This window comes from Homalodisca vitripennis, chromosome X, assembly GCF_021130785.1.
Source record: "Homalodisca vitripennis isolate AUS2020 chromosome X, UT_GWSS_2.1, whole genome shotgun sequence".
NCBI classification, from domain to species: domain Eukaryota; kingdom Metazoa; phylum Arthropoda; class Insecta; order Hemiptera; family Cicadellidae; genus Homalodisca; species Homalodisca vitripennis.
This window is the reverse complement of record NC_060215.1, coordinates 117,916,933-117,942,101: the sequence shown is the minus strand read 5'-3', so window position 1 is coordinate 117,942,101 and position 25,169 is coordinate 117,916,933. Positions and strand designations below refer to the sequence as shown.

Genomic DNA, 25,169 nt, shown 5'->3' with positions numbered 1-25,169 from the left:
ACAAATATTTCATATTTTATGTGATAGATGAAAATGTTTATATAATTTATATTTTTGTCAATTTATTTCCATAGTTAAACCTAAAAGAAGCAATTGATAGAATCTATGATCAAAATATGAATTGGGATGGTGCAGTAAATGGGTACACTTCAACTATTTATGTTTTCAATCACTGTGAAAACTAACAAACTATATACCACATAAAAGAGTACAGTCTAAGCTTTTATTGATGCATAAAATGTTTCTGGCCTTGTGTGGTAAATTAAAAACTGCAAAATAAAAACAAATATTCTTACCTCTCTAGAGATAATGCGAGCTGTCATCAAGTCGCACGTGTCTGACAAAGCGATGAAGTCACCAAATGATGACATCCTATCGGCGCCACGTGCACGAGCATAGGCCACGGCCTGAGGAGTCAAGGTCTCTTTGAGATCATCCACCATGCACACCTTGGCCTACAGACATCAATTTTTAAAGTCAAATTTTTTTCTACGGTATACAATCTCTAGTGACGTCTCGGATTGTCGGCCAGCCTCAAGAATCACAAAGCTACTATTTGTAGACACCAACCTAGAGAATCTTAAAACGGGAAACTATTAGATTTAAATATTTGTAGGAATTTAATATAAATTTAAGACTACTGTGTATACGACCATCACATTATTGTTGTCAGATAATGAATCTGTGAGTTTAGTACAAAAACTTTTATAATAGTTCTTTAACTGTTAACATTATTTACTATTATCCTTAATTGATACAGTGTACAAGTTTGACAAAATGTTTGTTTTGGATGAACAGGCCTAATGCAGTTTAAACATCCTATATCAGATTTAAGTTTGGGTGAAATGTAACAATTTATATTTCTAATACCCTAATTGTTGTTGGTACGGTTTTAGCTTAAGATCAGGTTTCAAAAAGGTACAAGAGTGGTGGATTCCATGGTACGAAGAACATGAAACTTCTAATCACTTTTTTAATATACCTTAAGTAATTCTAGTACAGCCATCCAGAGATACAGACATCAACATAAAACAAGCTGTAATGTCCCTAACGATTGTACACCAAACAACACCTTTAGAATAGTATTAAAATGTAGTGCCATTCCTGATGTTCCTGAACATTCTAATAACAGGCTTTAAGAAATTACTAATTATAAGTCACTCTCTTGTGCATCACTTCAGTAGAAGTAGTGCTTGTAAGGGGTGTGCCTGGAATGTTGTCCAGTAGCTGGTATTAGTGACATTAGAGAGGTTTCTAAGTTCTGTAAACTGCAATTTGTCAGTTATTTGCATATATGTTGGCACAAACAATTTGAGTATTTTTTTTTGCACTTCACTAGTTATCAGTATTATTATTACTTATGATCTGTTTAAGACATACACCCAATTAGTTCTACAATACGATTTGTATCTTTGAATGTTGTTTTGACAGTAATAAAATTAAAACACCATAGCATGTGTAAAAGAAATCCATGAAATTTAAGACATATTTATTATTATCAATATTTGTACTGATTGAACTCTCTGCCCGGAAGAATAATTGAGTTAGACATAATTATTTTAAACAAATAACCTGCATTTGAAAAACACTTATTTGTTGTATTCACTGACCTCGTTGGGATCAAGAGGTTTCGCAATGGCTGCTCCAGCTGGACTGACATGTTTGAATGAGGTGGCTGCCGGAAGTCCCAGTGCTTTCTTCAGCTCCTTCACGAGTTGCCAGCCATTGAGGGCATCACACAGGTTTATGTAACCAGGAGATCCGTTTAGCACTGAAACATTAGACAATAGACAATATATATTTATTTGTACATTCTTTGAGAATTACAATGGTGTCAAAATGTTAAGGAAAGTACAGGTCATATTCAGTAAGATGATCAAGCCTTCAAATCCCATTGAGTTGTCCAGTTTGGGAATTCATCAATAGTATAAAACAGGTGCTTCACCAAGCACTACTTAGCTCCCTCTAGAAAGCGTTGTTCTCTTCCTGTAGTTTGATTTTTTCAGGTCGGATGTTGAATAGCTTAGCTCCCATGTAAGATGGTTTTTCAAAGTACAGTGCCATTATGTGTGTTGGCAAATTGAAGTTTGCAGTACAGCGTGTGCGAGTTAGCTTTATTTGTTACTGCACTTGATACATTTATTTAACGCACTTTAATTTTTGTTTCAGATTTGTTTACATGAAAAGTTTTGTTCAGATTTTGTTTTTGAGCTATAGTGACTACAAATTTTAATTTGTTGAGTACAGAAAATAAATCAAGGAAGAGAACCACAAACTTAATTCAGAACTCTACTTGCATATATATGCTTGATTACTTTTTAAAGTCATAATTTCAATACTGATAGTTTTTGGCACTAAGGTTTTTTGTTATAAAACTAAAACCGAGTTATGCATCTTTCTACAATTATTTAGTTAACCCTTTGGATGCCAGCCCATTTTCCAAAAGTACTACCCAGAAACGCCAAGAGCATTTACAGCAGTTTTGCAAGCTTTCACTTAATGTATCATAACTTTTTTATTTTTTAACAGATATTGATGATTTTTTACCATTATTTTGCTTATGAAATGCCCTTGTTCTGTTGGTAAATTTTAGTTGCATAAATGTAATTTAAACTTATAAAAAAGTTAAAAATTAAGAAAAAAAAAATTAAAATTTCCAAAAAACATTTTTTTTTAGCACAAATAAGTGGTTTAAAAGAAAATGTATGCTGATTTCCTGTTATATCCTAGTAAACTATATCTAACCCTTAACCTAATTACAAAATTTCAAAAGTCTACCTTATATAGAAGTCCAGTTATGAATTTTTTCACTAAATGTGACACGGGCACAGTTTTTGTAATTTGCATGGACGTTGTATGTAATGTTACACTATATTCACAAATCAATATTTGACACTATACAAATCGGTACTTTGGGATTATACCAACCACACCACTATGAAAAACACAAAAATATAAATTTATAGATATATTATAAACAAACATTGTAGAACGAAAAAACAACTTTTTAATTACAAAATTACAAACTTACAAAGATTATCAATTGTTAATGAGGTCAGATTCGCTTAAACTTTTTTCAATGAACTTAGAACATTATAAAACGATGTATTTGAGTAACAGAACTAACATTCCATCAATCAACAAGCATTTCCAGGTATTGTGATCGGTATTGTGGTCGCTGTTATCTTATCTTTCTCGAGAATCCCGATTACGGCAGGCCGCGAGGCATCACATGATTATTTAAGTTTTTTTGCACGGTACATAATTGCCTTTCCATTACAATTCAATTTATATTTCTGATCAGCCCCTCTAGAATTATATTTACTGATAGATACTATCTCGAGGGATGTTTTTCTTTCGTTGACATCAGCGCGAGCTTCGGAAGCACCTTCGGCCGGAGGCACTCGCATTTTGGGTGGCGGAGTTTGATCAAGAATAATGACAAGTTTTGTGTGTTTTTTTTTCAATAAAGAGTTTAGTTCTTGTTTGGGTAATGTTTGTTTTTGTTGAATTTTTGTGTTTGGAGAAATGTAGGGGTAAAATACGAAAATACAACAAAGCGAACGGGCGGCGAGACTCTGCAATCACGTTATCTACTACACCGCTCGACTTTGACCTCTGTCTGAGGATGGGGAGGGGTTTGCGATAAGACAATTCCTGTTTTATACTGACGAAATATTGTTCTACGCTAATCTAGTAATCAGTAGAAGCTAAATGTCAACTGTCTGAGGATGGGGAGGGGGTTTGCGATAAGACAATTCCTGTTTTATATCGACGAAATATTGTTCTACGCTAATCTATTAATCAGTTGAAGCTAAATGTCAAATAACGATTCATGTCTGGGTGTGGTCTGTATAATCCCAAAGTACCAATGAATCTAATAAAAGGGGCATAGTAAAAATGCCCTAACAACAAAAGTAATGAGAGAATTACAAACGTAAACAACGCATAGCAACACGAACGTAACCTCAATCTCGACCAAACAATTCAACAGCTGCGAAGCTCAAATACGACCAAACAAACAGTCCATAAACGAATTAACTACTTTGTGGTTGCAAAGCAACTATTCGACTATCGATTAGTCAAAATTTCGCGGCAATAAGATGAACTATAAGAAAATTACAGGTGAAAAACGTGACGTACCTATATTACGGCCGTTGGCGATTTTCAATTGAGTAGCCGACGGCCGTAATACCGGTACGTTGGCATCCAAAGGGTTAATATTTAGAGTTACATCAATGACTTGGCTCTCAGTTGTAAATTAATACATTGTTAATGATTTGTAAAAATTCATACAACACATAAACTGTTTTATTATTATTTCACAGTACTTTTGACCTTCTGGCATTAAAAATACTTTAGCATTTGGCACTTCTTTGGAAAACGAAAAGAGATTTTCATTCTAAAATTGTTCAGTGTTTAAATGTGTGGATAGTTTGAGGCAAACATGTCAGTAATTTTTCTGTCAAAATCAATTCTCTGTGTACTCATGTAACTAATATTCCATTGTCACTAGCATTGAAGAATGAAATTTCCTAACTTGCACCAAGTTTTTCTACATTCATTATACAATTATATGTATATAAAATAAAAAAAATGAATTTCAAGAATACAAAAAAATTCTGCAATATACCAGCATTATTCTTCAATCTAAAGTTCATTTTTTCAAAATCAATGTCATCATTTGAACCAAACTTGCATAACTCTCCTACCTACATAATTGTACAGCCTACTTACCTTTGAGAGGTAGCTTGTCCAGAGTCGTGAATAACTGGGCCGGTTTCTGATGAGGGTTCATGCCGTAACGCAGGCTGAGCTGAGATTCCCCAGCACTGTACTCCTTACGAAAATAGTCTGTGATAGCCAGATCATAATCAGAGGTGTGGGTAAACGCCTTAAGCGCCAACTTGTTTCTAAAATCAAAGTAAGATATTTCTTAGTTTTTATCAGTAATCAGTGAACTATTTCTGATAGGCAATTCGTTAACTTTACAAAAAGACAGGATAGAGTAAATATATTTTCGAATTTGTAGATTTGACCAATTATTTAGCCACTTAACTATTTGGGTTGATTTCACAATAATAATATCTAATTAAATTAACACATTTGGTACTACACAATCTTAATTAAATTCACAAAATGTGTGAATTCCTATTGTATATTAAACAAATCTTCTTACAGGTTATAAAATACCAAATTGTAAACATTTAAAAATTTGACCTCTGACTCACTGTTAGGTGATTGCCATCAATACTCAACCACACACAGAGGTAACTTGGGCATACATGCCCATAGGTTAACACTATTTGAACAAAGACAATGTGTATGGGTATTAAGTGTTTAATAGGCTACCTATTAATTTGAGTGGTAAAATTTAAATTTAAGTGGTTGTAGAGTAACAAATAAGATACAAAATTTAGAAAGTATATTATGTCAAAACCTCTCAATTCGACAAATACATTTTTTTACTAATAAGTTTTAAAATTACATACACAAAATTACTTGTATACATGTGTTATGTGTATTTGTATGGTTTTGTCAATTCTAACTTTTGTATATTGTTATGAACTGTTCACTATTACACTAAAATAATATACACGATACAACTATTGATTTAATTAAGTTATATAAATACAGGGTGGCACAATGTCAGTTTTCCTAGAAGAGAAATTTAAAGGCGTTATAGGTTAATTGAATACAACACTTTTAGGCAAGAAAACAAATTCATTATATAACATTACTTACATATTACCATACAATGTTACAGCAGTTGTTCGAAATGTCCACCTTGATTTTGTATACACTTCATACAACGACTGAGAACAGAATCACAAATTTTTAGCAATAAAGGTTTATCATTATTAACAAATTCAAATGCATTTCTAATTAGGTTTCCAAGTTCGTCAAGACTTTGTGGTTTTATAATACCCCAGTCTCCTTTATAATACCCCACATTAAAAAATCACATGGGGTCAGGTCTGGCGAGCGCGCAGGCCAATCGATTGTACCACAGCGACCAATCCGTTAATTAAATGTGTTATTTAAAAAATCTCGAACTTGGATACCGAAATGTGCCAGGACACAATCTTGTTGCCAGATGAGCGAATGAATATTGAAAACAGGACTGTTTCTGAGCTTGGGAACTACTACTTCTTGCAGCAACTGTTAGTAACTTTCTGAGTTAACATTTCCTTGACGAAAATAAGGACCAATCAGTGCAGTACTCGAAATACCTCCCCATACCATAACACCAGGCACATTGAGTTCTGCTTGGATTATGTTATGAGGATTTACATCCGACCAGTACATGCAGTTATGCCGATTAACGCGTCCATTTAGTTTGAAACATGCCTCACACTACAAAATTGATTACAAAAAATTTTGATCAGCCTTTGCCCGGATAATTACTGACTCACAGAATTTCAATCGCTTCTTTTGAACGCTTCTTCTTGATGTTTCTAGTTCAGCAGATACCTTACGAATTGATTTACCGGGACTGGCTACAAAAGCTTGAGCGATTGTCTGCAGGTTTTCTTCGTTGCAAATTGACCGTGGATGACCACACTTCAGGGCATTTAAAACGCTACCTGTGTTTTCAAATTTCTTATTTAACTTCCGTATATACTGTTGAGTGGGTATCACAACACTTGGATATTTACCACTAAATTCTTCAATTATATTATAGCAGTATTTTTATTAATGCTCCCATCACAACTGAAGGATGTAAACTCATTGTTGGGTTGTAAACATTTTTAAAACACACAAACAAATAACATGTGCAAAGAGCGTCACTTTACATAAGCCACTGGAACAGACAACAATGAATTTACTCCGCGTTGCTGCCAACTTAAAATTGTTACCAATCTATCAAAACAAAATACCCCAATTCATGGGGAAACTGACATATGCGCCACCCTGTATAATACTGACATCATTCTTTGTATGTGCATACAAATCATGAATAAAGATTATTTTCATTCATTTCAAAGATAAAACTAGATAAATATTGTTATTTAATTACAAAACATTCTCACAGGGCGTGTTCAGAAAGTATCGTAAAAAAAAAAAAACAAGTAAAACAATTTTTTTTCAACGCAATTTTATTTCTACATGAAAGCCCACACCTTAAACTATTTTTTGACATAGTTTCCACCGATGTTCAAGCACTTGTAGCGGTGATCATCAATTTGTCTATACCATCTTCGTAGAAGGTTCCCGCCAACAAGTGTAGCCATCACATCACAGAAGTTTTCACTTTGTCAGTTTCAAAACGTTAGCCGCCTATCTCACGCTTCATGTGCAGGAACAAATGGTAGTCAGACGGTGCCAAGTCCGGGCTGTAGGGCAGGTGATCAAACTGCTCCCAACTAAATTGTCAAACCAATGTTTGAGTTTCACTAGCGGAATGGGGCCGAGCATTGTCATGGAGCAACACAATCCCTTTACTGAGTATTCCTCTCTGTTTGTTTTGAATTGCCCACCTTAGTTTTCTAAAGGTTTCACAATACCTTGCCGTGTTAACGGTTTCACCTCTTGGGAAAAAATCAATCAGCAAAACACCTTTCCAATCTAAAAAGACAGTGCACATAACGTTTTGTGCAAACATTGTCGTCTAAAATTTTTGTTTCTTCAGGGATTGCGTGAGTCGCCACTCCATTCACTGCTGTTTGGATTCTGGTGTGACATGATGGACTCAAGTTTCATCACCTGTCACAATTTTTTTTTTTTTTTTAATCCTCACCATCATCACTGTACTGTGTGAGAAAAGTCAAAGCACTTCCGAGTCTCTTGGTATTGCGCACGTCAGTGAGCATTTTTTTAACCCGTCGGGGACACAGCTTGCGATAATCTAAGTGGTCCGTAACAATTTTGTACAAAAGAGTGCTTCAAATTTGTTGGAAATCGTCAGATAGCATTGTCATAGTGAAGCATCTGTTCTCTTAGATTATTTAGTCAACTGCCCTTACCAAATCATCGGTGACAAGAGAATGCCGACCGCTCCGATTCTCACCATGCATATATTATTTGTTCAACCGCCATTGAACATTCAAACCATTCCTTCACTCATCACGTCTTCCTGTAAACATCTCGAAGTTGACAATAAATTTCAGCCAGTTTCACGGTCCTTGCTTTAAAAAATCTTATTACAGAACGAATCTCACAATCGGCGGGATCACTAATTGTCTTAACCATTTTAAACGTTCAGAGGAAACTGAAAACACTACGTAGAACAACTAAAATGGCGTGAGTCGATATACAGTGAACAAGGACAACCAGTGCGCATGGCAGAACACTGATTGCAGTGCTAAGGCGGCAGTAGAATGAAACAGTACTTACTTTCTGAACACGCCTCGTATAATAAAACTGTGCAGCACACAAATAACCTACTATTAACAAATTTATTTATTTATTTTATGAATACATAACAGGTACACTGGGCCCAGTGACTGTTTTAACTGAAAATCACTTCTTACAATTAAGTAAGATTTATAAAATAGAGAACTACTTGGAAAAAGCACAAAACAGAGAGGCATGCAAACTGGCTAAGTTACCTCAAAACAGTCCTCCTTTGTGTAAAATGGTTAACTAGATATAAAGAACAAATCAAAATTAATTTTGATTATAACACAGCAATATACATTTTCTTAAAGACACACTCAGTTTTCCAAACAAAGAAACAATACTGGGTTTTATCCCTTGACTAACCAGAGTGCGTAGCAATGAGTATGTGTGTATTGTATAATTAACCTCAGGTAAATGAGTGTATAAAATGTAACTAATACTCTATGAACCATATTGTATTATAATATGATCCATTGCCTACAACAGCTCAGATGAAATTGGTTTACTATAATCAGTATAAACAAATATAAGTTTCAGCATATCATATTATATAGGTGGGAATTGAAAAATAATAAGTATGTATTTAAATGTAAGTATGTATTTAAATGTAGGTATGTATTTAACCCTGAAACATTAGATCAAATTACGTTTTTTAAATCTGAAATCAAGTTTTGTAACAGAGATTCTTACTTTCTGATATCTTCTAGAATCTTCTAGATCAATTGAGAGATTTCGAATAATAAATATTGCTGGATTAGGACGAAAATATATAAACAAAACTAACTATTTGCTTGTCTTCCCAATTGTACAGAGCAACAGGTTGAAGGTCTACTAAAACCTAATCATGTGAATAATTACAAATATTATGAATTAAATAAGAAACAAATTAACAAAATTGTAAACTGGAAACAACAATGAAAATGTTATATCAATTTGGTACTACAAGTCCAAGGTAACAATGTTTCAAAAACAGGACAAAAAGATGTATGCTAAGTCATCCAGCTTACACATTAGGGAGCTCTTGAAAATGTAATACCCTTATCATTAATGTTACAATATTAATTTCAAAAAACTTTATGATTTATTTTATATTACCATCACTATCATCTGAAAGGCATAATCTCCCATGAATAATAATTTGTTGTTTATGAAATATTTTCTTCCAACATCTATTAAAACGAATTATTCTTCTCTTTAGTAAAACAGACTTCCTTAAAACTTCAGTTAATTAAATGAAATGAAATGAAATATAGTAGAGAATTTATAGCATGACCGGTGACTTCGAGATGCGCCGTAGGCAAAGACGGAACTAAAGTGGTGGGGGGTGGAGCGGCTCAGTCTGTTGCCGTATTTAGCCTTGTGAACTTCGGTCTCCAGTCTTCTATACGTGCCGCCCAAAAAACATTCGCTTGTGCCAATACACAAGTTGTAATACAATTTGTGAATTAATTGCGTTGTGCTCATTACGTTTTAAGTAAAGAGTTTGAGATGGATCATAATGTAAAAAGTAAAATTGGAGGTAGAAAGGTTATACACGGCCAAGCAAGAGAAGTGCTTCCTATTTTATGAAACGGGAAGCAGAAACCAACACACTTATAAATTTGAAGAAAGTTCAACAGCGTGTCGTAGAGGCAACTGGAATTTCTGAAAGTACGCTGAGACGAATTTTGAAGGAGGAACAAAAATAAGTCCAATTGGCAATTCTTTTAGTACGCCCAACAAAGTAAGAAAACGCAAACATACTAAAAGTAATCTGGACAATTTTGATTTGGGTGTAGTTCGAAGAACAATAAATAATTTTCATCGACAACGGGGTTTTGTTATGTTAACTACTGCGTGTGGATCGTTGGCGTTATTGTTATTTTAAGTATACATCATTAAATTAACTTGATACAAGTTGGTAGATAAAACTGAGTTTTTTCTTATTCTACTGTGTATATTGACAAATTAGTTTAACCAGTTTTATATTAATTTTTAATTTAGCAGCTAGGCTATGTCAGTTTAAAATTTTGTAGTGTATAATTGTATCTACTATCGTAAATCCTGAAGCTTACACGGTTAGTATATGATAAATTGAATTTTAATGGCTAACAAAGCGTAACAATTACAATTCCGAACTGTTGTCGTTGGAGATCAAGAATAATATAAATTCCTACCCTTTCCCAATTTATGAGAACCCTTTCTTACCACCAGGTATCTCTACTGCGAACTCATTAAGAAGGGTGAGCTATGAACACAATTTCGGCAGAACATAGTCATTGTTAAGATCACGTACATCCGGTCCCAATATTTCCAAGATTTCCTGTATTGAATTCCCCATCATACAAGTCCGTCGCCGTAACTTCAAAAGAGTAGAAATGTTCAAATATTCTCAAGGTCTCCTATATTAAACTGCTCATCATAAAAGACCACCGTGGTAAGAACATAAGGGTCTAGAAATGTTGGCATACACTACAATATTCGGCTCCCGCCACCACTATGAGCCGGGAGCCGAAAACTCTCAGTAGGGTTAGTAGCACCGTATTCACTCCCCTACTTTAGATTGTGCCCCCACGCGCTCAACTCCTCCACTCCTCACGCGCATCCCACCGGTCATGCTATAACTTCCCTAGAGTAAAATGAAATGAAATATGTTTATTGTCATTAATCAACAGTAGTTGCAATAGACATAGTCAAACTTACACAGCCTTAGTGTAATCTTAGATATTAAAGGTTACATGTCAAATTATATGGGTCAAATAGAATAGATCTGTAGTCAACAAAAGTGAATAAGATATGGTAAGTCTACATTTAAAATGTATAACAATAAGTGTAATAAGTTAAAAACATATAAATGAATAAAACCTATAAATAAATTAAACACACAAATAAATACAAAGATTCAAGTAAAAAACACATATTTACATAATATCTTGGACTACAATTTTATAGAATAGAAATTCCCATTTTCAAATTCAGCTACACTATAAAATGCTTGACTAATCAGCCAATTTTTCGGGTCAAATAGAATACATCTATAGTCAACAAAAGTGAATAAGATAAGGTAAATCTGCATTTAAAATGTATAACAATAAGTGTAATAAGTTAAAAACATATAAATGAATAAAACCTATAAATAAATTAAACACACAAATAAATACAAAGATTCAAGTAAAAAACACATATTTACATAATATCTTGGATTAAAATTTTATAGAATAGAAATTCCCATTTTCAAATTCAGTTACACTATAAAATGCTTGACTAATCAGCCAATTTTTAATTTTTGTTTTAAAAGCGTTAATTGGAAGATTTCTAATGTTCAAGGGCAATTTATTAAAAAGTTTTATACAAACAAAGCTAAAAGACTTTTGGGTTTTACTCAGTCTAGCATATCTTACATCCAATAGATCTTGACCTCTGGTATTGTAAAAGTGGATTGAACCTCTTGAAACAAAACTATTTAAGTTTTCCTTGACATGGGTGAGACTGTAGAAGATAAATAGACTAGGTAATGCGAGTATTTTAAGCTCAGGAATTATAGTTCGACATGAATCTCTATCCCCCAGACCTTTTATACACCTGACCACTTTTTTTTTGCCACATGTAAACTTCTTGAGCTCCACTGGAATTACCCCAAAGAGTAATACCATAAAGTAAACGTGAATGAAAAAATGCATAATAAGCTTCGGTCACTAAATCTAAATGAGTACACATTTTTAATTTACGGATCAGAAATAAAACTCTAGAAAGGCAAGTACATAAATGCTTTGTATGAATGTCCCACATCAATTTCGAATCCAAATTAATTCCAAGAAGTTTAACTGTCTTATGAAGAGTAGATTTACTTAAACTAAAGATGATTTCTTCAGTTTTATCATTATTTAAGATAAGCTTATTGGATGAAAACCAAAGATCACAACGCTCCTTCATATAATTAATGACCAATTCATTACGTTCTCGATCAGGACTAGATGTATAAAGTGTGGTATCATCGGCATAAAGAAGGCACTTTTCTGGAAGAAAATTAGGTAAGTCATTTACAAAAATTATGAAAAGGAAGGGACCAAGGACAGAGCCCTGTGTGGAACCCCCCTCGTCACCATCCTCAGGTCCGATCTTTGGTCTCCAAGTTTTACAAATTGTGACCTGTATACCAAATAAGATTTCATAAAAGATAATTCAACATTCTCCAAGCCATAGAAATTAAGCTTTTCTAGAAGTTCTTTATGCGGAACAAGGTCAAAAGCTTTACTAAGGTCTAAAAGTAATGTTCTAGTTTCTTCGTTGTGTTCAAAACCCTCCATAACATTGAAAACTAGATTTTCTACCACCTTAATGGTAGATAATCCTCTTCTAAATCCAAACTGAGCAAAAGTAAGAAAATGGTTTGTTTCAAAATAGGTTTCTAACTGATCCTTAACAATGGACTCTATCAGCTTGGATATTACTGGCACAAGAGCAATCGGACGGTAATTATTTACACTGAGCCTATCACCTTTTTTGAAAAAATGGCATTATACCCATAGCCTGCAGTATAAGCTAACATTGGGTTAAACTCTGTTAGTTATTCTCTTACCGAGTTTCCACAGATGTATTGTGATCAGAAGAAGCCTCCATTTCTTTAAGAATGCTCACATAATCTTTAGGATCACATATGACAGTGACCCTCTCATGATTCTTGGCTGCAGCTCGAAGCAGCGTTACACCTCCTGCAATGAATCACCACATTCAAATTGAAAAATTCAATCTATAGTGCATCCTAATTTTAGTTCATGTTTCTAAACCTGAAACCAGTTAAGAAGATTGAGAAGACTCGTTTAAATGGAGCTCTGATAAATGTATTACAATGTCACAACTCTTAATAAACACTAACACGGTAATACTACGTAACACAAAATAGTGAGACATTTGTGTACATTCTGATTTATCATTACATTTAACTTTTCCAGCGCTCCATTTAGATTAATTCCATTGCTTCCCTATTAATTTACCTTACCCTTTCTGGCTCAGTATACCTGAACTTTCAGAGCCATTATCCAACCTGTTGAAAATGAAATAAAATTAGAGAAAGTCAAATATTAACAAATATCATATCCATTGAATTACACCATTAGTACAGTCACAGAATTAGGCTGTAGCATCAGTGGAGAGGAGCATCTGGAGGTGGTATTATGTATGGCAATAATGGTAACACAGTAAGCCTTACAGGTTAGCTCTTGTGCATAGGTTGTAACCAGCCACAAAAATTCCCCTCACAGATCTTCACAAGGAATTGAAATACAATTAGTAATTTACAAGGAATGCCTCCCTGTAACGTAATTATGCTGATCTGCAAAATATACTTAGCACACTTATGCCTACAGTAAAGAATTATTGTCAGATATGTTGATCAATTACTGGCTACCCAACTTTTTTTTAATGAGGGAGAAAGCTTTAGTTTCTGTGGTGACTAATCACCACTTATATCAGAGGATCTGATCCACAGTTGGAACCCGACTTATCAGTTGTTGATAAGGTAGCTGGCTTAACTGTGGATCATTGACTGGTTCGTCGGACTGATAAGGAGATCTGGGGAAGGGACCAGAGCGGGCAGTCGCGAGGGAGTAATCGACTAGGGTTTATCATTTCGAAGGACAAGGATACCGCAAGTCACCTTAATTATTTGCATTTTAGATATAAGTAGTATTGTAAAATAATTTAATTAATAGGGAGGGGGTAGGTGTCAGAAATTATAAGGGGTGAATTGGCTTTCTAAATTAAAATATGTAGGTACGGGTTTTAACACGATTGGGGATGGGAGTGCTGTTGGTATGTGTGTGTAATCTTATTTTGTCCGGTTTAATTGAATTAAGGGTCTAAAACCCTTTGGTTCTTTTATTTAATATATTATTTCATTTATCAAGGCTGGCAGGAGAATGGGTGTAATTAAGGATTATGGTCACTCCACTGCCTTATCGTGCACGGGTAACGTGTCTAGCCCTGCACGATGTCTTTATCGATGTCCCTTTTATATTATACACCCACAATAGTAAAGTACTAAAGAGACACCACAACTCTGCACTTAGTCCTGAAAGGACCTTTGCACCTCTCTTACTTCTTACTAACCCTAAAAATCTGAGACTTTTGCAGTAATCAATGAGATTTGAGGACTCCTGTTCTCTGATGTCCTTGTGGCTCCTAGAAATTTTTCCTCGTTTTGCAAATAGCAGGATAGTTTAGCTATATATATTTTGCTGATCCTTTTACCTCCCTGCATTGTTACCCAAATTAGAAAATTATAAAAATGTCTATAATATAAGTAGAAGTGCACAATAACTAAGACTCACCTATGTCGATGTTTTCTATTATATCGTGTTTCTTAGCAGAAGGGTTGGTGACAGTCTGGGTGAATGGATAGAGGTTGCAGACCACCACTTGAATCATGTCATATTTACGATCTTTCATGTCTGCCATGTCTCCCTCAGTAAGACGGGCTAATATACCTGCACAAGCAGAATGTTTATTAAAGATTTTAGAAAATAAACATGAAAATACATCACAACATCGAGTTTGTTGTAACTATTGATAATACATAAGGGTTCTCACAACCAACACAATAGGTTCTGAAGACCATAACAGTTAAAAGTACACACTGTTAAAGATCAAAGCTCCAAATTCTTTGTATGAAGTTAAGAACATTTATTGAATGTATTGACAATTTACTATGTAACATAATGTATAGTAGCTATAGGTTTCATAACATAATTTTCATTAACCAAATATAAATATATTATAGTGTCATCTGGGCTAAAATATACCTGCTCTATTCAATAATCTTAGTCTTTTCATAACATGGATTTTCAACCAACAAATTATACAATTTACCATTTTTTTTTTTTTTTTTTTTTTTTTTTTTTTTTACTATAGGCATTTGATTTTGGATGAATTTCTTGGTTTGTATATTGTATTTACAAGTATATCATTTTATTTTGTGTATTGTTGTTACGAACATCCTCCCATGTGGTAAATTCATTGATGTTAGTTCTTATATAAATGAGGCAAATCTAATTAACTGTCATAATTTTGAGCATTTGAGCCTTGAACAAACAACCATAATGATCCCTGAAATCAGTTCTATACACCATCTGAATAGCCTCTATACGAATGTCATAGGTGGTGTGACTACTTGGATGTGGTGTTATCACTACTTGGGCGGGCCCATAATAATAGCCTTTAGGAAATATCGCACTGGAAAAATCAACAATATTTCATTCTTAACAAACAAAATTGATACAATGTCTTTTGACTTCCAAATAAGAAGGATTTAGATAGTCCCTGAAAAATTGAAAACTGTTATAGTTAGGCCTATATACAAGGGAGGAAGCCATGGTCCTTTTCAAAACTATCGCCCCATACCGATCTTGTCAGTAGTGGATGAAATAATGGAACATTACGTATCTATACCTCCCACTACCTACTTAGAAAATAATAATATAATTTATTATTGTCAATATGAGTTTCAAAAGAATGAAGGTACTGAAACACTTCTTTAAGAGTTCTCTAATCATCTAAATAGTTAACTGGATGTAAGAAATCAAATATTGATAACGTTCATCGATTTTTCTTAAGCGTTTGACGTTCTCCTGTATGATAGAATTATTGAATCGCTTGAAAAATTTTGAATAAAGAACAAATTTCTTGATTGATTCAAAAACCATTTACAAAACAGAAAATTTATTGTTAAAATAGAGGATTTTACAATGGGAGAGCATAGCATTGACTCAGGCGTTCCTGAAGGCAGTGTTCTTGGAACAATTCTATATATTATATGTTAACTCACTGGCTACGCAAATCACAAAGGGCAAAATATACATGTATGCAGATGATACACAATAATTACCTATCACAAAAATATTTGTGAAGGAGCAAGTGATATGAAGCATGATTTCAACAACAACATGGTTAGATGGTGTCATGCACGTACATTCGCCAGCTTATGATTGCAAAACAGTACACATTAAACAACATGATAACTGCTTGCATACTGGGAATAACATTACTACTGGTAGACCACATACTAAAATGGGATAAGCACATAGATGATGTTATAAAAAAAAATACGAATTTGTTCATATAATTAACACCACTTAAAAAACTTACTGCCAACAATGTTTTACTTGTAACTTATATAGCCTGGTTTGAATAAGTTGTCAGGTATGGATTGAGAGCCTGGGGTAATTCTACTTGCCACCTCAAAGAATAGGACATTTGCAAATTGAATCTCTTAAAAATATTTTTCCTAGAAGTATTATATTAAACAGTGATTTAGAATTTTTAAGCTCACAAATTATGTATATAGTTCTAAAAAGCAAGAATTAAAAAAATGTATGAACATCCTTGTGTAAGAAGTGAATGTAAACAATATTGTTAAGTTTTAAGTGCAGACAAACCTCTGGGGGGTTTGTATTTTTGGTTAATTGTGCATATAAAAATATGTTGGGTATCTTGGGTAAATAACTAAATCAAAATAAAAAGAATACTTTATCAATACGCAATTCCAATTAACTAAGATTTTTGCCTTAAATTAAACAAAGAAAATATTTTGGGTACTTCTCTTGCACAGTAATAACTTACATTAAGCATTTTTTCCAAGATAGATAATGTATCAGCCCATTGATGAGAACGGGGGTAAATTTGCAAAATGTAATTTTAAAAGTTAAAAAAGGGTAAGTATTTTTTTTTAATTTAAATTCTCTTTAGAATATACAATATGAAATTCCTCTGCCTTTATTCCTTGTTACTATTAAAAAAAGCTTAAAATTTTCATCATTTCATTTTTGTTTGCATTAAACTTATTTAAAAATAATTATTTTTCCCCTATTTTTATGTAAAATGTTGTGTGGACTTAAAATATAATTTCATAAGTTAAAATACCAACAAATACTTGACAAAACCAAGTAACAACCATGTACAGTGAACGAGAGAGGAAAATATATTTTTATTTCATTTTTTTGCTAAGACTAAGTAGTTTGAACACAAACACTTAACATTCACCTTGTATTAGTTTAAGTGTGTTTCTGTGTCTGAAAATTAAACACTTAACATTCACCTTGTATTAGTTTAAGTGTGTTTCTGTGTCTGAAAATTAAATATGTACTGTGTAAAATGTGTAAATTTGATCACACTTAACTACATGTTCCTTCTCAATTATAATGAGCAATTATAATTATAAAATAGTTCAAATTGGTTAAAATGTCAATTAAGGTAACTCACTACAAACACTCTATATCCACTAAATTTGAAGAGCACAATTCAATTAATATATTTATTGCCTTATTACCCAAAATACAAAAAACATATAGGCAAATGTCATTATGCTAAAACTTAAGTTATTACAATATTAAATTAGTATTTATGACATATCCTTGTCAGGTCAGCTTTAAAAAAAATTCTTGTTCACTTCAAACATCACTAAATCCACCATTCCAACAGTAATCTACAATGCCATTACACATAAAATATAACTGACAAAAAAGAAATTATTTGATAAATTAATTATATTAATTCATTGTTATGTTTAATTTTAATGTTATTTTTCAATAATAAACAATAAATGTAACCTTCAAAACTTGATTACTACTGTAATGAAGGATTTTTATATTGAAGTGAATCTTAAGAAACGAAAGATTACTACTGAAAAATAAATAAGACAATTGAAAACCAAGATGAACTTAATTTGGTAAACTTGTCAACTGTTCAGCTACTAGTTGCAATCAGAGAAGGACAGAGTGAAATGCAATTAGGGGCTACTATATTTGTTAACTATATACGAGGGTTATTCCAAAAGTAACATCCGATTCGCCATAACTATTTGAATTTGGCACCCAGAACACAACACACATACACACTGACTCCCGGTATGCCTTGCGCGTCAAGGGCCGCCATTAGCGTTGTTACTGTTGCTGTGTGCTGTTTATAGTGTCAGTTCACAATGTTTAAGACAATTGATCAGCCTGCCGATTGTCAAGTAAGGGCAGTGATATAGTTTTAGTCTGCAAGAAACATTTCAGCGGCGGAAACTCATCAGCAGATTACTGAAGTTTACAGTCCTAACGTAATGAGTGACAGTAAAGTGCGCAAGTGGGTGAAAGCTTTTAATGAAGGACAGGTAAATGTGTATGATGAACCACGCTCTGGTTGACCATCAGTAATTTCAGATGATTTGGTCAATGAAGTTGACGACAAATTTGTGTAGATCAACAATTCACTATTTCAGATTTAGAAGTGGATTTCTCAAATGTGAGTAGAACAACTTTATACAGAATAATTGTATCTGAATATTTGAATTTTCAAAAATTGAGCGCCCGTTAGGTTCCCGGGCTACTTACTGAATCCCAACGAATTAAAAGAATAGCTTCTGCTCTTGCTTTTCTGGAGTGATATCATAAGGAAGGTGACAGTCTTTTGGACCATATTGTCACAGGGGATGGGACATGGGTTTCTCACATAACCCCCTGAACCTTAACGTCAGTCAATAGAATGGCATCACACGTCATCGCCAGTCTAGATTAAGGCAAAGCAGACAATCTCAACACACAGGGTTATGGCGACCGATAGACTTGGAGTATTGTTGGTCGACTTTATGGAAAGAGGGACAACGATCAATAAAGCTGCCTACTGCACTACCCTGACTAAACTTCGCCGTGCAATCCAGAATAAGCGACGTGGTCTTTCGTCGTCTGGAGTGTTGTTGTTGCGTGACAATCCCAGACCTAATACTGCAAAAGAAACGCAAACTCTAATCAAAGAAATTTGGATGGGAACAGATGAACCACCTACCATACAGTCCGGACTTAGCATGAAGTGACTTTCACTTGTTCCGCTTCCTAAATGAGTTTCTTCCCTGTAAGCACTTTGACACAGATGATGAAGTGAAAGAAGCAGTTAAAGACAGGTTATCTTCACGGATGGCCGATTTCTACAACTTAAGCATTCAAAAGCTTGTTGAACGATGTGACAAATGTTTAAATAAGTATGGAAATTGTGTAGAAAAATAGAGAAAGATGTAAGGGATACACAGATAATTGTTTTGGAAAAAATTTGATTTCTTTTAACCAGACCTTACTTTTGGAATAACCCTTGTACAATGGTTATACCAATCTTTCGGTTTATAATGGAAATATGATGACAATAATGCCTATCCACCATCTCTTAAGGTTTAGACAGTTGTCATGTCAACCACTCACTAGAAAACGGGTGGTAGTTGATGCTGTTACGTTCCAGACTAAAATTAGTTTCTGTTACGTTTCAGACTAAAATTAGTTTCTGTTACATTTCAGACTAAAATTAGTTTCTCTTAAATACGGTAAAAGCAACCTAAATCTGTAGCATTTTAATTACTGGTTGTATCTAAGTATCTTCAAAACCACCTTAATTGAAAATACAGCTCATTTTCAATCCAATAAGTTCCAGCAAGGTGTGGTGGCAGGTTGGTTCTGTACACTCTATACAAAAGGTATGAATAGGCATGAAATATCGTACGAATTCTAAGCACATTTCAATGAGTTTCATAATTCTTATTTATTTTATTTATCTTATTACTAAAAATGCATTAGCACAGGAGATTGAAGAGAATATTAATTTTCTTACACAGTCATGTTTATGTTCGAAAAAACATGCAAATATTTATTATATTTACCTCCATGAATAGCAGGGTGAAGTGTTTTAACACGGCCTTGAAGCATTTCAGGAGCACCAGTGACGGTGGCGACATCAACGACTGTGAGACCAGCTTTGCGAAGTTGTTGGGCAGTTCCTCCAGATGCCACTAGGGTGTAGCCCATCTGAGCCAGCCCTCTGGCTAGAGAGTCCAGTCCTTGCTTATCTGACACGCTGAACAAGGCTGCAAACACCCAACATGTAAATGGAAAAGAAGTGAACATTGTACACTGGATTATCTTATATTAAATTCATTATTTCTATAAAAACCATTCAGCTATTTATTTTTTAGATAAAGCTGTTAGAATTTTTCTAATGTACTATAATCTAACTTAAGATCTAAAGTTAATACAATATTTTATCAAAAAGCAGTGTAACTAAATACATTTTCAGACCAATTAACCTGCCCTAGACAATGGTCTATTAATTTATAAGAGTAACATAAAGTATCATAGCCTACATACTTTTCCAGTTTACAAATTACATGAAATAATAATTATTAACTTATAAATGAGACAACTCTGTTATTTAATTAATTGTTGACTCAAATACTGAAATCCTGATTGGTTTACTTTGTTTTTCACTTTAATAGTTATTTAATAACAATAGCATGCAACATTAATAAATTCAAGAATATATTAAGGGATTATTTAATTAAGGAAAGTATTATATTCATATATGGGGCCATTGACATACTGTCGGAGGAGCTTAGTAAATATGAGATGGATCTGGTAGCTCTACAAGAGACCAGATGGCCAATAGCAGGAAAGCTAAATACCAAAGATTATATAATATATTATAGTGGAAATGAGGAAGGAAGATACCAAAGAGGAGTAGGATTTGCTGTAAGCAGGAAGATTGAGAGTACTGTGATATGTTTCGAAGCCAAAGATGAAAGACTGTGTATAATTAGGATTAAGGGTAGGTTTAAGAATATATCTGTTATGAGTGTGTATGCGCCCACAGAAGATGCGGAAGACGACATAAAGGATGCTTTTTATGAAAGGATCGAGGAAGAGTATAGAAAACTTCCCAGCTATGACACAAAGATAATAATGGGGGACTTAAATGCAAAAATTGGCAAAGAACAAGTATGGAAAAGTGTTGCAGGATCAAATAGCTTACATGCAAACAGCAATGACAACGGTATGAGACTGTTGAGCCTGACATGGGCAGTAAACATGAAGATAATGAGCACATTTTTTCCAAGGAAAGACATACACAAAGCCACATGGACATCACCGAATGGCATCACAAAAAATCAAATAGACCACGTTCTGACAGATCTCAGGCATTCTAGTCATATCACCAATGTACGTAGCATAAGGAAAGCGGAATGTGGATCAGACCACTATCTAGTTCTAGTCAATCTATTACAGAGAATTAAGATAGAGAAACAATCAAAACAGAGAACCTCAATAAATGTTAATTTGGATCATCTAAGAAATGAAAAAAATAAGGAAAGATTTCCAACTTAAACTGTCAAAACCGTTTCCAAGCCCTAAGTAACTTAGCTCAAGGAAACCCAGAGGAAGATAAAATTGAAAGGGGCTGGACAAACATAAAGGAAACCCTACAAAACTGTGCAAAAGATGTGTGTGGAAAGAATGAAAGGAAGAACAAAAAACCATGGTTTGACGAAAAATGCAAAGAAAAAGTGGTGCAAAGAAAGGAAGGGAAAGAGACTTGGCTCAACAGGAAACAGGCAAGAGATAGGGAAGAATATAAAAAACGCTCAAGAGAAACGGTAAAAACACTCAGGAGAAAAAAGAGGGAATGGGTGAACAAAATCCTAGAGAAAGCGGAACAGGATAGGACGGCAAACAATAGCAGAGACTTTTATCGATCTGTGAGATTTTTCAGGAAGGGATACAGCCCAATGCCATATGGAATCAAAAACAAATCTGGGGAACTAGTGATACAGAGCAAAGAAGGGATACAAGTATGGCAAGAGTATTTTAAAGATCTCTTGAATGTAGAAGCATTGGAGGAAGAGGAAGAGGAAACCGAGGAAGTATATCAAAATGTGGAACCAATGGTCCCAGATCCAATACTACAAGAAGTAGAAAATGCAATCAAGGAATTAAAAAACAATAAAGCTCCAGGAGAGGATTCAGTATCATCAGAATTGATTAAAGCAGGAGGGGCAAGACTAGCGAAGGAGATTCACAAATTGATTCTGAATATTTGGGAAAAAGAAGTGATTCCAAATGAATGGAAGGAAGCGATAGTCATCCCTGTCCATAAGAAAGGTGACAAAAAAGAGTGCACCAACTACAGAGGAATTTCTCTCCTAAACTGTACCTACAAAGTGCTATCAAAGATTTTACAAAAAAGATTAGAGGAGTATACATCCAATATAATAGGTGACCACCAAGCAGGCTTTACTAGAGGTAGATCAACTACCGATCAGATATTCATACTGAAGGAGGCAATTGCCAAATACCATGAATTCAATAAATCCTTTCTATGCCTTTTTATTGATTTCTCCAAAGCATATGACTCGATTAGTAGAAGAAGACTCTGGAAGATTATGGAAAAGTATGGAATACCCAACAAATTAATAAACTTGTCAAAATCATGCATATCAGGATCTAGATGCAAGGTTAAGATAAATGGGGAAATCTCGGAAAAGTATGATGTAAGCACAGGCGTAAGACAGGGGGATGGATTGTCCCCATTGCTATTTAATTTAGCTTTAGAGGAAGCATTACAAGAAGTAAGACAAACAGAAGCTGGAATTACAATAGGGACCAAAATAAATGTTCTTGCATTTGCGGATGATGTTGCAATAATAGCGAAGAGTAAAGAAGAGCTGGAAGTGCTGGTCGCAAAACTCCTAAACCATACACAAAAAGTTGGTTTAAGCATAAATGAAGAGAAAACCAAAATAATGGAGTGTGGGAGAACAACCCAAATAAACAATGAGAATAATATAGAAATAGAAGGGCACAAATTTGAAAAAGTAAACAACTTCACTTATTTGGGAGTAATGCTGACGAATAATAATGAAGAAGACATGGAAATACAACAAAGGATAAATGCAGCACACAGAAGTTTATCAGCATGCCACAAGCTATTAAGCTCTCGACTACTATCACACAAGACCAAACTCCGTATATATAAAACCATTATAAGACCAGTTCTGTTATATGGCTCAGAAAACTGGGTGTTAAGTAAAAAAACAGAAAAACGTTTGATAGTATTTGAGAACAAATTATTGAGAAAAATCTATGGGCCAACCCTTGAAGATGGAGAGTGGAGGATAAAGCATAATGTGGAGTTGAGGCAACTATATATGGACCCAGACATAGTGGCCGAGGTGAGAAGTAGGAGAATGAGATGGGCTGGCCATTTACTAAGGAAGGAGGACAACTCCTTAGTCAAGAACGTCCTTGTAAACAATCCGGAGGGCAGAAGACCACCAGGAAGGCCCAAGTTGAGATGGCGAGACCAGATCAGAAGAGACATAAGAAAACTGGGAAGAAGGGAAGAAGAGGCAATGGATAGAGAGATCTGGAGGCAGTGTGTTGGCGAGGCAAAGTACCACCTTGGGTACCAGGAGCCACGGCAGTAAGTAAGTAAGTATTATATTCAATTGATAAGTTTTACAACATGTAGATACATTTTGTAAAATGATTGTGTAGTACGTAAGACCTAGTTTTAGAACACACTGTAATTAGAAATTACAAATGACACTATTCAAGGTACACTTATGTACATTTTATCTGAATAAAGCTATTGTTACTAAATATACAATATATTCTGGTTCTGACACGGTTAAGGTAATGCAATTGGTTTTTGGTTGGATCAATGTTTTTATTTCAGAGTAATTTCTCTTTAACATAACATCTCTGAAGATAGACAAAATATTAAACAATTTGTTATCACTTCACGAGGATTTATAAACATTTAAAATATAAATTTTGGAAATGTAATCACAAAGAAAAATAACTAGAAATAAGAATGCTATTCTTTTGCAATATACGTGAGTTATGTTTTCAGAAAATGGCAAGGTTTTTGAGAAGTAATGACAGAAAATGTCATTTTTTAAATTAAATTAACTGAAGAAAATTACATTTTTATATATAACAATTTATCACTCTATTCAATCATTTTTCATATACATATTGTAAAAATGTTCCATCCTTATCAATCTGTAGATGAAGAATAAAAAGGTTAAATGAAAAGTTAAAACTGATGTTCCGGAGGGGGGATGTCTTAAGCCAAAGCAAAAGGTCAGGAAACTAAGCAAGGTTAACTATGACAAAATATTCCCATTTTTCACACAAATCTCATCCTCAAATGTTTTATTCCATATAACAACAAAAATAAAAACTTGGAACTATATTCATATATAGACCACATAAATCTTGTACATATTTTAAATATCTCAAGAAAACTAACTCACAATGAAATTTAATTAATTTTTTTTGTTTAATAGTTCCCAATAAGAGATCTAAACAAAGTAGGCCTTTGTAAGAAAATAAGATTTAAACACTTACCTAAATTCTTAGATGCCATAGTTGAAGATAATTCTTTTCCTCCTGAAAATAGCAATGTATTAGTTAATTTCAGCAACAAAATCTTTCATGAACTATGAGACATGCAAAGCTCTTACAACAGTTCTTAAATGTAAAATTCAATTTTCTTTAAACATTCTTAATTGTCATAAATTGTAAAAACTTTACACTTGCTATGTATCTTTTCTTATAATGCAAGAATAAACTTAAATTAATTTAACTTATAACCATACAAGAATACAATGTAACAAACAAAATTAACCTATAATAATCAAATGTACTTTTCTAAAATTCATATGAATCTCTTATGACTTTCGAAGAAATATTTTGTTATGTAGGGGTTGAAAGGTTTAATTTTAGGATATTAGGATCAATAAAAAAATATTTAAAAAATATAAACAAATTTTACTTGACAAAATAGGTGTAAGAAGCATTGAATGAATTTCTCTTAAAGTTAAAAACATCTGAAATGTACCATCACTTTGCCTTTTTACAACACGGATGCATATATTAACAAACAATCTAATTAAACATATTAAGATACATTGTAAAAGCACTCGATACAAATTATAGAAGTTTAATACCATATGTTAACTTTTTGAGAGAAACTACGGCTATGCTGTA

At 33.7% G+C, this 25,169-nt stretch overlaps 1 protein-coding gene across 1 annotated transcript in view; it reads right to left on the bottom strand.

Annotated features, from left to right (window-relative positions):
- The window catches only part of LOC124369838 (bifunctional purine biosynthesis protein ATIC), a 58,177-nt gene that overhangs the window by 21,753 nt on the left and 11,255 nt on the right, over positions 1-25,169 (bottom strand). The window contains exons 2-8 of the mRNA XM_046827966.1: positions 24,528-24,569; positions 20,003-20,206; positions 14,652-14,807; positions 12,902-13,034; positions 4,738-4,913; positions 1,611-1,771; positions 297-455 (exon numbers count right to left, since the gene is read on the bottom strand). Of these exons, the coding sequence (XP_046683922.1) occupies positions 297-455; positions 1,611-1,771; positions 4,738-4,913; positions 12,902-13,034; positions 14,652-14,807; positions 20,003-20,206; positions 24,528-24,546 (1,008 nt within the window). The 5' untranslated portion in view covers positions 24,547-24,569. The remainder of the gene's footprint in view (positions 1-296; positions 456-1,610; positions 1,772-4,737; positions 4,914-12,901; positions 13,035-14,651; positions 14,808-20,002; positions 20,207-24,527; positions 24,570-25,169) is intronic.